This window comes from Herpailurus yagouaroundi, unplaced genomic scaffold, assembly GCF_014898765.1.
Source record: "Herpailurus yagouaroundi ecotype Mexico unplaced genomic scaffold, PumYag 196, whole genome shotgun sequence".
Taxonomy (NCBI): Eukaryota; Metazoa; Chordata; class Mammalia; order Carnivora; family Felidae; genus Herpailurus; species Herpailurus yagouaroundi.
Window position 1 is genome coordinate 10,389,158 of NW_024412427.1, and position 13,155 is coordinate 10,402,312.

The 13,155-nt window shown below is 47.9% G+C and overlaps 1 protein-coding gene across 2 annotated transcripts; it reads left to right on the forward strand.

Moving 5' to 3' along the window:
• The first annotated feature begins 281 nt into the window (after window positions 1-281).
• Window positions 282-6,394, forward strand: GDF5 (growth differentiation factor 5). Of its 2 annotated transcripts, none has more exons than XM_040447228.1 (2): window positions 282-1,110; window positions 3,922-6,394. In XM_040447228.1, exons 1-2 carry the CDS (start codon window positions 726-728, stop codon window positions 4,794-4,796), a joined length of 1,260 nt encoding a protein of 419 aa, XP_040303162.1. In that variant the 5' UTR covers window positions 282-725; the 3' UTR covers window positions 4,797-6,394. The 2 variants fall into 2 exon arrangements, with proteins under 2 accessions (XP_040303162.1, XP_040303161.1); XM_040447227.1 differs by having other exon boundaries at window positions 284-1,350; window positions 3,922-6,390.
• The last annotated feature ends 6,761 nt before the right edge of the window (window positions 6,395-13,155 follow it).

Here is a 13,155-nt window from a genome sequence, read left to right on the forward strand (position 1 = left end):
GAGGTGAAGACCCCTGAGTCTGCTCCACAGACTGAGAGGCCCCCTAAGCCTAGAGCCCTGCTGCGGGGCTCTGTGCCAAGAGCCCCCGTGAGCCATGGCCTCGAAAGGGCAGCGGTGATTTTTTTCACATAAATATATCGCACTTAAATGAGTTTAGACAGCATGACATCAGAGAGTAATTAAATTGGTTTGGGTTGGAATTCCGTTTCCAATTCCTGAGTTCAGGTTTGTAAAAGATTTTTCTGAGCACCTGCAGGCGTGTGTGTGTGTGTGTGTGTGTGTGTGTGAAGTATTTTCACTGGAAAGGATTCAAAACTTAAAAAAAAAAAAAAAAAAAAAACTGGAGCACACAGGCAGCATTACGCCATTCTTCCTTCTTGGAAAAATCCCTCAGCCTTATACAAGCCTCCTTCAAGCCCTCAGTCAGTTGTGCAGGAGAAAGGGGGCGGTCGGCTTTCTCCTTTCAAGAACGAGTTATTTTCAGCTGCTGACTGGAGACGGTGCACGTCTGGATACGAGAGCATTTCCACTATGGGATTGGATACAAACACACACCCGGCAGACTTAAAGAGTCTCAGACTGAGGAGAAAGCCTTTCCTTCTGCTGCTACTGCTGCTGCCGCTGCTTTTGAGGGTCCACTCCTTTCATGGTTTTTCCTGCCAAACCAGAGGCACCTTCGCTCCTGCCGCCGTTCTCTTTGGTGTCATTCAGCGGCTGGCCAGAGGATGAGACTCCCCAAACTCCTCACTTTCTTGCTTTGGCACCTGGCTTGGCTGGACCTGGAATTCATCTGCACTGTGTTGGGTGCCCCTGACTTGGGCCAGAGACCCCAGGGGGCCAGGCCAGGATTGGCCAAAGCAGAAGCCAAGGAGAGGCCCCCTCTGGCCCGGAGCATCTTTAGGCCAGGGGGTCACAGCTATGGTGGGGGGGCCACCAATGCCAGGGCAAAGGGGGGCACCGGGCAGACAGCAGGCCTGACACAGCCCAAGAAGGATGAACCCAAAAAGCTGCCCCCCAGATCGGGTGGCCCTGAACCCAAGCCAGGACACCCTTCCCAGACAAGGCAGGCTGCAACGCGGACTGTGACCCCAAAAGGACAGCTTCCTGGGGGTAAGTCACCCCCAAAGGCAGGATCTGTCCCCAGCCCCTTCCTGCTGAAGAAGGCCAGGGAGACTGGGCCCCCTCAAGAGCCCAAGGAGCCGTTCCGCCCGCCCCCCATCACACCCCACGAGTACATGCTCTCGCTGTACAGGACGCTGTCCGATGCTGACAGAAAGGGAGGCAACAGCAGCGTGAAGTTGGAGGCTGGCCTGGCCAACACCATCACCAGCTTTATTGACAAAGGGCAAGGTGAGGGGGTGGGGGGGCAGGGGCACGGCTGAGAGGGAGGGGCATCTGCATGCGTGGAGGGGCCTTTCAGAGCCCTGACACTGCACCCGTGGGAGATAGCACATGCATCGGCCTGGGGTAGTATCTGGGACTGACCCCCCACGTACTGGGTCTGAGGCTGCTGGCAAGTCAGAGCCAATCCCTGCAAGGTGCAGAGGGGGTTACTGAAGCCCAGAGAGGGGACAAGAACTGCCAGTTGGTGGCAGAGTTGGGGACCACACTCTAAGACTCTTACCAGGCCATGCTCTGTTCCTATGTGGGCTAGCCAGACTTTCCAAGCTCCAGAGGTTTGTAGGTTTTCTCAGATGGCAGAGAGAGAGATTAATCTCTAGAAACCTGTGGTTTGGCAAATCTGCCTTCAAGCTAGGGGGCAGAGGAGGCAGGATAGGTGAAGACAGCAAATGAGGCATCTGGGAGTCATGGAACGACATTTAAATGTATGATGTGGGGGGTGCAACAGACTTAGGGTCTTAACTCACAATGTGACCTTGAGGGAATCCCTTTTCTCTTTGGTGTCTCAGTTTCCCCATCTGCACAATTATATGGGTATTGGACTGGGTGATTTCTTCCTTTCTTTTTTTTTTTTTTTTTTTTATGTTTTTTTATTGGGGGGGGGGGGCAGAGAGAAAAGGTGAGAGAGAGAATCCCAAGCAGGCTCTGCACTGCTAGTGCAGAGCCTGATGCAGGGCTCGAACTCACAAACCGTGAGATCATGACCCTCTGAGCTGAAACTGAAAGTTGGATGCTTAACCGTCTGAGCCACTCAGGCACCCCAAGACTGGGTGATTTCTGAGAGCCATTCAAATATGAACACTTTGTGTCCTGTCCTAAACACATCATTTTTATCATCAGCCCAGGAGGGTATCTGTTCCCTTCACTTCTTATGCTCGGTTAGCATTACTGTTTTGGCATTTCCCTCTCCACTTGCTGTGTGATCTCAGCAAGTCCCTTCCCCTCTCAGGGCCTCAGTTTCTCTGTAAGTGTGAAAAGAGAGATGGATTACTTATTGCCATGGTTGCTTGCAGTTCATATGCTCTGGTTCTGTGAGTCTTAAGACTTTGCTGGCAGGGTGGGGGAGGGGTCAGATATTGGGAGAGGCTCCTCATTAGAGCCAGCCGGCCAGGCCGGTGGGGGAATGACAGGGTGGGAGGAAGCAGGAGGCAGCAGGTCTGGCTGGGGTGGGGGAGGTGGCCTGGCCGCCTGCCCAGCCGGGGAAAGCTGTGACCCCTTGGGGGCTCATAAAATAAGTCCTTGTGCCCCCCAGCTCTAAGGGAACTTGCAGAGGGGGAGATGGGAGTTTAAAGGCCTAATTAGTCACCTTCTAGAGCAATGTATGAATGCTTCCCAATGGCAAATTGGTATTTAGGAAAGAGAGTATGCTGATTCAGACACACGGCAGAGTTTCTCGTACATACACAGCCGTGTGTTTATACATATACGCTGAATCACACACACATGTATGCATGTGAACACACACCTTCTTACATGTACACACGGAACCTTCTTACAGATACACATATATACGCAAGCACAATCACACGTGCACATGTCACTCACGTATACTTTACCTTTCATATTCACATATAAACCCAATCATATACACACACACATGCACAAACTGTCACTTACACACATGCTCATATACCCAGCATGGTAAGACATGTACACACCAAAATCATTAGACTAGGAAGCAAGGGAAATTGGATTGTAACTTTATCATTAACTACCTGCAAATTTACACAAGTCACTTTTCCCTCTCTGTGCCTCATCTGTAAAATGAGAACACCAAGATCTTCTTTAAGGTATAGTGGAAGCAGTTCAGGATTGAGTATAAAAAGTTCTAGACTAGGGGCACCCAGGTGGCTCAGTCGGTTAAGCATCCGACTTCAGCTCAGGTCATGATCTCACAGTTCATGAGTTCAAGCCCACACCAGGCTCTGTGCTGACAGCTTGGAGCCTGGAGCCTGGAGCCTGCTTTAGATTCTGTGTTTCCCTCTTTCTCTGCCCTCCCCTGCTCATGCTCTGTCTCTCTGTCTCTCAAAAATAAAAATAAGCATTAAAAAAAAAAAAAGTTCTAGAGTTACAGCTCTGCTTTTTCCTAGCTGGGTGATCTTGGGCAAGTCACCTAATTTCTCTGAGCCTCAGTTTCCTCCTCTGGAAAATAGGGCTAATTATAATACCCACCCCACCTATCTCTCCAATGAGATATCATATAAAATAATAGATGGGAGAAGGACAGCTAGAGGCATCTCTGATACGCATTGTCTTTGACACAAACACCCAGAATCTTTCAAATCACCACAGCCACAGTTACAGATGAACAACCCTTGTTTATTTTGGTAGGCTGTTTCAGAAGCTCCCTTATTTTGAAAAAGCCTCTCGTGGTTTGGGTCTTGGCCTCTGTCAGAGTCGGGGAGAGGTCAAAGAAAGCTATCTCCAGAGGGGAGAGAGCTGTGGCCCTTCCCTGAGGCCTCGAGGTGACTGGCTCCCTTGGTGAGGTTGCAGGGAATGACTTCTGGGTGTTCTCTCTAGATGACCGAGGTCCTGTGGTCAGAAAGCAGAGGTACGTGTTTGACATTAGTGCCCTGGAGAAGGATGGGCTGCTAGGGGCCGAGCTGCGGATCTTGCGGAAGAAGCCCTCAGACGCGGCCAAGCCAGTGGCCCCCGGCATCAGGCGGGCTGCCCAGCTGAAGCTGTCCAGCTGCCCCAGCGGCCGGCAGCCGGCAGCCTTGCTGGATGTGCGCTCCGTGCCAGGCCTGGACGGATCTGGCTGGGAGGTGTTCGACATCTGGAAGCTCTTCCGAAACTTTAAGAACTCAGCCCAGCTGTGCCTGGAGCTGGAGGCCTGGGAACGGGGCCGGGCCATGGACCTCCGTGGCCTGGGCTTTGACCGGGCTGCCAGGCAGGTCCACGAGAAGGCCCTGTTCCTGGTATTTGGCCGCACCAAGAAACGGGACCTGTTCTTTAACGAGATTAAGGCCCGATCCGGCCAGGATGATAAGACTGTGTATGAGTACCTGTTCAGCCAGCGGCGAAAAAGGCGGGCCCCACTGGCCACCGGCCAGGGCAAACGGCCCAGCAAGAACCCCAAGGCCCGCTGCAGTCGGAAGGCACTGCATGTCAACTTCAAGGACATGGGCTGGGATGACTGGATCATCGCGCCCCTTGAGTATGAGGCCTTCCACTGTGAAGGGCTATGTGAGTTCCCCTTGCGCTCCCATCTGGAGCCCACGAACCATGCCGTCATCCAGACCCTGATGAACTCCATGGACCCTGAGTCCACGCCACCGACCTGCTGTGTGCCCACACGACTGAGTCCCATCAGCATCCTCTTCATTGACTCTGCCAACAACGTGGTCTATAAGCAGTATGAGGACATGGTTGTGGAGTCTTGTGGCTGCAGGTAGCAGCACTAGCCTTCTGTCTTCCTGGCTGGCACATCCAGGATGCTGGTCACAAGAGCCCCTCCCTGCACTCCCAGAATCAGAGAAGTCGGGAAAATACAGCCAGGACGTCTACACAGCCTGCACGAAAGGGGATTCCAACAGCCTTGCTCTTACTCTCTGAGTGGGACTGGGTTAGAGATTCCTTTCTAGCCACAAGTCCCCTTGTCTGAGGATTTCTGCCCTTCTGCTGCTCTGACTGCCGGGACAGACCCAGGGAGACAGACTGAATGGGACTGAGACCCAGGAGATGTTGTTTTCCCCTGAGACCCAGCCCACAACTTCTCCTTACTTGGGCCTTGTTGGCTTCTGGACTCTCCAGGGAGGGCTCCTCTTGGGAAAGCCACACCTGCCATCCCCACCTTGAATCACCATTGTGCCTGGTGACTTTCTGCCCCTGGGGCAGATGAGATGCTGATTGGGCAGGGGTGGGCAAGACGGGAGAGGGCTCGGGCAGGGGTGAGGAGTGTGAGGCTGTTAGACTGTTAGATTAAAATGTACATTGATGAGATAAAAAGCAAAACTGTTACTAAAACGGTGGCAAATTTCTTGTTTACTCCAGGGGACCCAGTGACCTCCTCAAAGCATGACTGACCCACGGAGGGGAGGTGGGTTGCCTGAAGCAAATCAGGACAGACAGTACAAGCTGAGTAGGGCCAATGCTACCTCACCCCACTCCCGTTCCTTCCAAAGGCCTTTTGGTCTGGATCTCCATCTGCTTCTCCGGGGTCTGGCAACAGACTTAGGTTTTCTTTTTGACATTCCTCAATCAAGCTTATTGTCTCCTAAATGGAACCCTACATGGGAGGGAAATTGGGGGTTTCATTTCCTCTAAAATCATCCCCACCTCATTCACTCCCTGCCCCCCTCCCCATATACTCACAGAATCCACTGGCCACCATTTAGAGGGCCCTCTACCTTTCCGTGGGGAACCTGGGCTGCCAGAGATCTCCTCCCCTGTTGAGGCATCTTCTTTTTGCCACTGACCACTGTTTCTTGAATGATCTTCTGTAGCTCCACTACCCTTCAGCTTAGCACCTTTATCACTCCTCCCCGCTCATCCATCACTTACTACCCATCACCCCAGCTCCAGAAACAGAGCTGGAGTCCTTCCCCTTTACATTTTATATTATACAAGTACATAATTATACATTTGATAAGCAACCTTCCCACTAACCTTAGGCAGACCAATGCCAGACACATCCTGACGTTTCCTGCTTGGGGCTTGGCCCAGAGTAAATGCCCACTTCTCTGTATCCACTAGAATTCTTAGTTGGGGGCACGAGGCATGAATGCTTGGGAGGGGAACACAGCCCTCTGGTAGGGGAATTTGGGCACCTAAGTCCTCTTTCTAAGGGCTTAGGACCAGGCTCTGCCTGGCCAAAGAGAGGGAAGACTAAGAGAAGGGAGTCTAGGCCTCCCCTTCCCACCCAGGGGGCCCCAACATTTTCCCCAACTCTCTCCAGCTGGGTCTTTGATTCCCAGGGCTCCTAGCCAAAGCTGTTTCAACAGTAAGGATTCCTGCCCAGCTATGGGCAGATCTTGTGTCCCTTCCCTCTAGGCCCAAAACCTGTGTTGTCAGGACCTGAAACAAGAGCCTGGTGCAGGGGGCAGCCTACCTTTGAGCTGCCTCCCTGGCTTGGAGGCCATTACCTGTCCCTGAGGGGCCAGTCTGAACCTGGAACCTAGCCCTCCCTGGCAGGCTTCGTTGTGTTTGGCTGGTGGCAGGCCTTCGAGCTCTGGCAGTAAACAAAGGAGCTGCCACAGCAGACAGAGTTCTGGTGTGAAAGAGGAGAGTGAGCCTGGAGGCAGTGCCGGGGAGGCCAACCCGTAGGTTGTGGACACAGGGAGAGCAGTGTAGAAGCAGGGTGGCTGTAAACCCAAGGGCAGAGAGGCAGAGGACGGAGGGGTCACAGGTGGGGCTGGCTCCTACACGCACTGGTTTTCTGGGCTGTGTGTCCCTACTTTCTTGGAAAGTCTGACAGACTGGAGTGGCACCCTGCCTGAGCCCTGTCAGAGAGCTTCCTGTCATCTCAGCCTCTGTGTTCTTCCTGCTGAAGGCCCGGGCACTGAATCGACTGTTGTGGTCTGGCTTGGTACCTAGGAGCTTCCTTTCCCACCTCAACCTGCTCTAGAACTTGCTTTCACAAAAGAGCCACTCAGACTGTGTACCTTCCCCCTTTCCTCCCCAGACTATGGGGATCCAATCAGATCAGTGTGGGGTACAAGCCCTTCCATGCTAGCCATCCCATCAGCTGCCTCCTTGGACAATTATCTTCACCAGGCATCCACCTCCAGTGCCAGTCAGAACAAGTTGCATACTTGTATAGGACACTTCTGTGCAGAAGGGCACAAGGTTTGTATCATTCTTCAGGGTTCACAAACAGGCTCTCAGCTGAGGTTCACAAACATGCTCACGGCTCTGAAGGGCTCAAAAGGCAGCCCAGTTTCAAATTTCAGATCTGTCACTTAGAGTTAGAGGCCTTGGGCAAGTAACTTAATTCCATGAACCTTGGTTTCCTCATTTGTTGGGGGGGGGGGAGGGTGGGAGAGGGGGAAGGGGTAGACAATATGCCTATTTCATAAGGCTAACTGGGGAGGATATGAAGGACACTCAACACAATGGCCCCACAGAGGTAGCACTCGATAAATATTAACTGCTATCATTATTGTGCCTCCAACAGTCCTGTGAAGCAAGCAGGGCAAGGACTATTACTCTCCATTTTTATAGATGAGGAAGCTGAAACCCAGAGAGGTGACTGCAGGCCTCCTGCATGTCTCAGTATTCTTTGTACCATTCTTGCTACTTCTCTGACCCCCCAATTCCACTGACTCTAGTCCTGGCAAGTAGTCAAATTACCTGCCTAGAGCTTACCTTCCTGTTCCTAAAAGCTTCTCCTTGGAGGCACACGGCATGTTAGTTTCTGGGGAGAAATAGCTAAGCATATAGGTTAGGGCAGGAAAGATGAGAGGCCCATAGGGGTGGAAAGAGGTGAGGCTCCTAGTGCTCTGATGCTGCCTCTTAGTCCTTTCCACCTCTCTATGTCCCAGGCCCATAAGCAGGAGAATCTGCTTTTCTAGGGCTTGGAACACACAACTTTGGGAAGGCTCTCAGACTTCATTTTGATTCCACAACTAGTTCTTTGGATCTGTATACACACATAAGGAAACAGAGTAAGAAAGACTTAGTCACACACGCTTGGGAGTCGAGTGGATCTGGGTTTCAGTTCCAGTTCTAACACTTGCCGGCTGACCCTCTCTAAGCCTTGATCTCTCTGTCTGTAAAAGAGGGATAATAATATCAAATTTAATGGGCTTGGGATTTGGGAGAGGGGTTATTTATTCATTCCATCAACCTTTGATCCATTCATTCATTCCTTAATGAGTAAATATTTATTGAGGGTCTACTATGACCCAGATGCTGTGCTGAGCGTTGGGATAATAATAACAACCACAACTGTAAATGTTTATCAAGGGCTTATTATGTGCCAGCTACTGTGCTTAGCACTTTATCTGGATTCTCTTATCTTTCCATGACCATGTCCTCAAGTTCCATGCAAGAATGAAAGAGAAAATAAAGATCCTGAAGGATGCTAGGATGATAACATAATAGGCTGAATCAAAGGAGATGAAATAAAATGAGAATTAAAATTATTTAATATTTGTGTATTTATTAATATATATAATGTAGGGGCGCCTGGGTGGCGCAGTCGGTTAAGCGTCCGACTTCAGCCAGGTCACAATCTCGCGGTCCGTGAGTTCGAGCCCCGCGTCAGGCTCTGGGCTGATGGCTCAGAGCCTGGAGCCTGTTTCCGATTCTGTGTTTCCCTCTCTCTCTGCCACTCCCCCGTTCATGCTCTGTCTCTCTCTGTCCCAAAAATAAATAAAAAACATTGAAAAAAATAAAAAAAAAAATATATATATATAATGTAAACATATAAAATTACCCATCAGAATGCATGAAACCCAGCATACAAGTACAGGATGTAAAAAAAAAAAAATGTGATTTCACAACTTCAGATGGGAAAGAGATAGTGTTACAGGTAGCTCTGAACTGAGTTGAATCAACTGAATATAGTGTGGATGCTTCAATGAAAATGTAAGTGTGGGCTTCATTAATAAACATGTAATATACAAACCCAAGGAAGCTTTGGTTCTGCTCTGTGAGGCAGGACTTGGGAAGTGTTGGGATGGAGAGAGTAAGGGAGAAGCAAAGTCAAGGATGAATCCTATGGTTTTTTTTGCTTGGTCAACTGGGTAGAAGGTGTGCCATATAACAACAAAAAAGAACACAGAAGGAGGAACAGATTTTGAGAGGAAGATGATGAGGTCAGTTTTGGACATGTCAGGTTTTAAGAACTCTTAAGACATTAACTTTAAATAGGAAAAGCAGAATTCTTTCATGAAATGATACAAGGAAGAAAGGATACATGCACAGGATAAAAGCAGGTTTGTTGGTTGTGTGGTGGGAAGTCAAGTTTCATTCTGATGGCTTCTAATTTCTTTTTTTTTTTTTAATTTTTAAATGTTTATTTATTTTTGAGAGAGAGAGAGAGAGCGCGCGCGCGCGCGCGCGCGCACAAGCGGGGGAGGGGCAGAGAGAGAGACAGAATCCGAAGCAGGCTCTAGGCTCTGGGCTGTCAGCACAGAGTCCGATGTGGGGCTCAAACTCACAGACTACGAGATCATGACCTGAGCCAAAGTCGGACGCTCAACTGACTGAGCCACCCAGGTGCCCCTGATGGCTTCTAATTTCTATTTTCTCTGTGAAATAGGAGATCAGGCCATCTGTTCAGAGAGGTCAGAGTCAAGGTTTGAAGAATGTAGAATGTAGAAAAGGTTCCTATTATGGGTTTAATTGTATCGTTCAAAAAGGTATGTTAAAGCCCTAACCCTCATACTTGTGACTATGACCTAATTTGGCAAAAGGGTCTTTGCAGAAGGTGAGGTCATTAGGCTGGGCCCAATATGACTGGAGTTCTTAGAAGAGAAGAGACACAGAGACTGACAGATAGGGAGAAGATCATGTGATGACAGATGAAGAGATTGGAGTTATGCAACTGTAAACTAAGAAACATCAAGGATTGCAGGCAATTGCCAGAAGCTAGGAAAAACCAAGGAGAGATCCTCCCCTAGAGCCTTCAGATAGAGCATGTCCTGCCAACACCTTGATTTTGGACTTCTAGCCTCCAGAACTGTGAAACAATACATTTCCATTGTTTTAAACCACCTGGTTTGTGTTTATGTTGTTATTGTTGTTGTTGTTGTGGTGGTGGTGGTTGTGGTTGTTGTTGTTATTGTTGCCATGGTAGCCCCAGGAAACTAATATAGTTATAAATAGCAGTTCTGGAGATGGCAAGCCTAGTTGAGCATAACAGAGGTTGGATACCATATTTGGTGGTACTAATAAGCCCTTTGCATGATTTTCTTCAAGAGTAGTCAATAATTTGGATGCAGGCATGGAATAAATGAACAATTACAGGATTGGAGTCTTTCTAGATGAACAGGATAGAAGGACGTTTGAGCAAGGGAGTTGATATTGGTAAGAGAACAATTAAAGTGATAGACCATAGGGTCTGAGCTAGATAGAAGTATAGAGAGGAGAGGGTTGACAGACTATAAAGAAAGAAGATAAAGCCTGGAGGTCTCATTGGGGTAAAATGACAGTTTATTAGAAGTAATAACTGAAAACTGAAAGAATAGGATGGTGAGAACACAGAATGGCATAAGTTAAAAATTTCAGAATTAAAATGATTCCAGTGATAAAGTCCAGGAATCGTCCATGGGAGTGGGTGGCTGGACACTTCATAAAAATGGAACTGTAATCATATAATATGTAGCCTCTTGTGATTGACTTTTTCATTTAGCATGTTTTCCAGGGTCATCCATATTGTAGCACTTATCAGTATTTCATTCCTTTTTATTGCTGAATAACAATCCATTTTATTTTTTTTTTTAATTTTTTTTCAACGTTTTTTATTTATTTTTGGGACAGAGAGAGACAGAGCATGAACAGGGGAGGGGCAGAGAGAGAGGGAGACACAGAATCGGAAACAGGCTCCAGGCTCCGAGCCATCAGGCCAGAGCCTGATGCGGGGCTCGAACTCACAGACCGCGAGATCGTGACCTGGCTGAAGTCGGACGCTTAACCGACTGTGCCACCCAGGCGCCCCAACAATCCATTTTCTGAATATGCCACATTTTATTTATCTATTCATCAGTTAATGAATATTTAGGTTGTTTCCAGTTTTTGGCTATTATGAATAATGCAGTGATGAACATTCATGTACAAGTTTTTGTGTGGACATATGTTTTAATTTTGACCTAGGAATTGAATTAGTGGGTTATATGGTAATTCTGTTTTCATTCCAAAGAACAGCCAACCAGACTTTTCCAGAACAACTGTACCATTTTACGTTTCCATCAGTAATGTACGAGGGATCAAGTTTTTCCACATCCTTGCTAACAATTTGTATTATATGTCTGCTTGGTTATAAGGCATCTAGTGGATATGAGAAGTGATATCTCATTGCATGTGTGTGTGTGTGTGTGTGTGTGTGTGTGTGTACGTGTATGTATATTGTTTATATTTCCCTAATGACTGTTGATGATCATCTTTTCATTAGCTTATTGACCATTTGTATACCTTCTTTGGAGAAATGTCCATTCAAATCCTTTGCCCATTTTTAATTCAGTGTTTATTTTTTATGGAGTTGTAGAGTTCTTTATATATTCTAGGTACAAATCCCTTATCTGATATTTGATTTGCAAATAATTTCTCCCATTCTGTATCTTTTTACTTTCTTTTTTCTTTTTTCTTTTTTAAAGTTTATTTATTGGGGCACTTCAGTTGGTTAAGCATCTGACTCTTGGTTTTGTCTCAGGTCATGATCTCATGGTGGTTCATGAGTTCAAGCCCCGCATCAGACTCTGCACTGATGGTTTGGAGTCTGCTTGGGAGTCTCTCTCTCCCTCTCTTTCTGCTTTTATCCCTCTCTTTCTCTCTCTCTCTCTCAAATAAACTTAAAAAAAAGTTATTTTGATAGAAAGCACAAATGGGGGAGAGGCAGAGACAGAGACAGAGAGAGACAGAGAGAGACAGAGAGAGATAGAGAGAGAGGGGGAGAGAGAGAGTATCCCAAGCAAGCTTGAGAGAGAAGCTCAATGTGGGGCTCAAACTCACAAACTGGGAGATCATGACCTGAGCCGAACGCTTAACCAACAGAGCCACCCAGGTGCCCCTCTTCGTTTTTTTTTAAAGTTTATTTTTTGTTTTCAGAGACAGAGTGTGTGTGTGTGAGCGTGGCTGTTGGGGAGGGGCAGAGAGAGAGAGAGGGAGAGAGAGAATCCCAAGCAGGCTCCATGCTGATAGTGTGAAGCCTAAGCAGGGCTCTAATTCACGAATCATGAGATCATGACCGAAGCTGAAATCAAGAGTCAGAGGCTTAACTGATTGAGCCACCCAGGTGCCCCTTTACTTTCTTGATGGTATTTTATATATATATATATATTTTTTTTAATACTTTTTTTTAACGTTTATTTATTTTTGAGACAGAGACAGAGCATGAACAGGGGAGGGTGAGAGAGAGAGGGAGACACAGAATCCGAAACAGGCTCCAGGCTCTGAGCTGTCAGCACAGAGCCCGACGCGGGGCTCAAACTCACAGACTGTGAGATCACGACCTGAGCTGAAGTGGGACGCTTAACCGACTGAGCCACCCAGGCGCCCCTCTTGATGGTATTTTGTAACACAAAATTTTAAATTTTTATGCAGTCCAATTTGTTTTTCTTTTGTTATCCATGTTTTTGATACTGTATTTGAGAAGGTTTTATTGAACACAAGATCATGAAAATTTACTTTAATGTTGTATTTTCTAAGAGTTTTATAGTTTAGCTTTTACATTTAGGTCTATGATCCATTTTGAGTTAACTTTCCATATGGTGTGGGATAGGAGTCCAACTTCATTCTTTTGCGTTTTTGTTTTTTTCTTTTTTAACGTTTATTTATTTTTTTGGGACAGAGAGAGACAGAGCATGAACGGGGGAGGGGCAGAGAGAGAGGGAGACACAGAATCAGAAACAGGCTCCAGGCTCTGAGCCATCAGCCCAGAGCCCCACGCGGGGCTCGAACTCATGGACCGCGAGATCGTGACCTGGCTGAAGTCGGACGCTTAACCGACTGCGCCACCCAGGCGCCCCATTGCGTTGTTTTTTTTAAATTGCAAATATGTAGGGGCACCTGGGTGGCTCAGTCTGTTAAGCGTCCGACTTCAGCTCAGGTTGTGATCTCGCAGTCTGTGAGTTCGAGCCCTGCGTCAGGCTC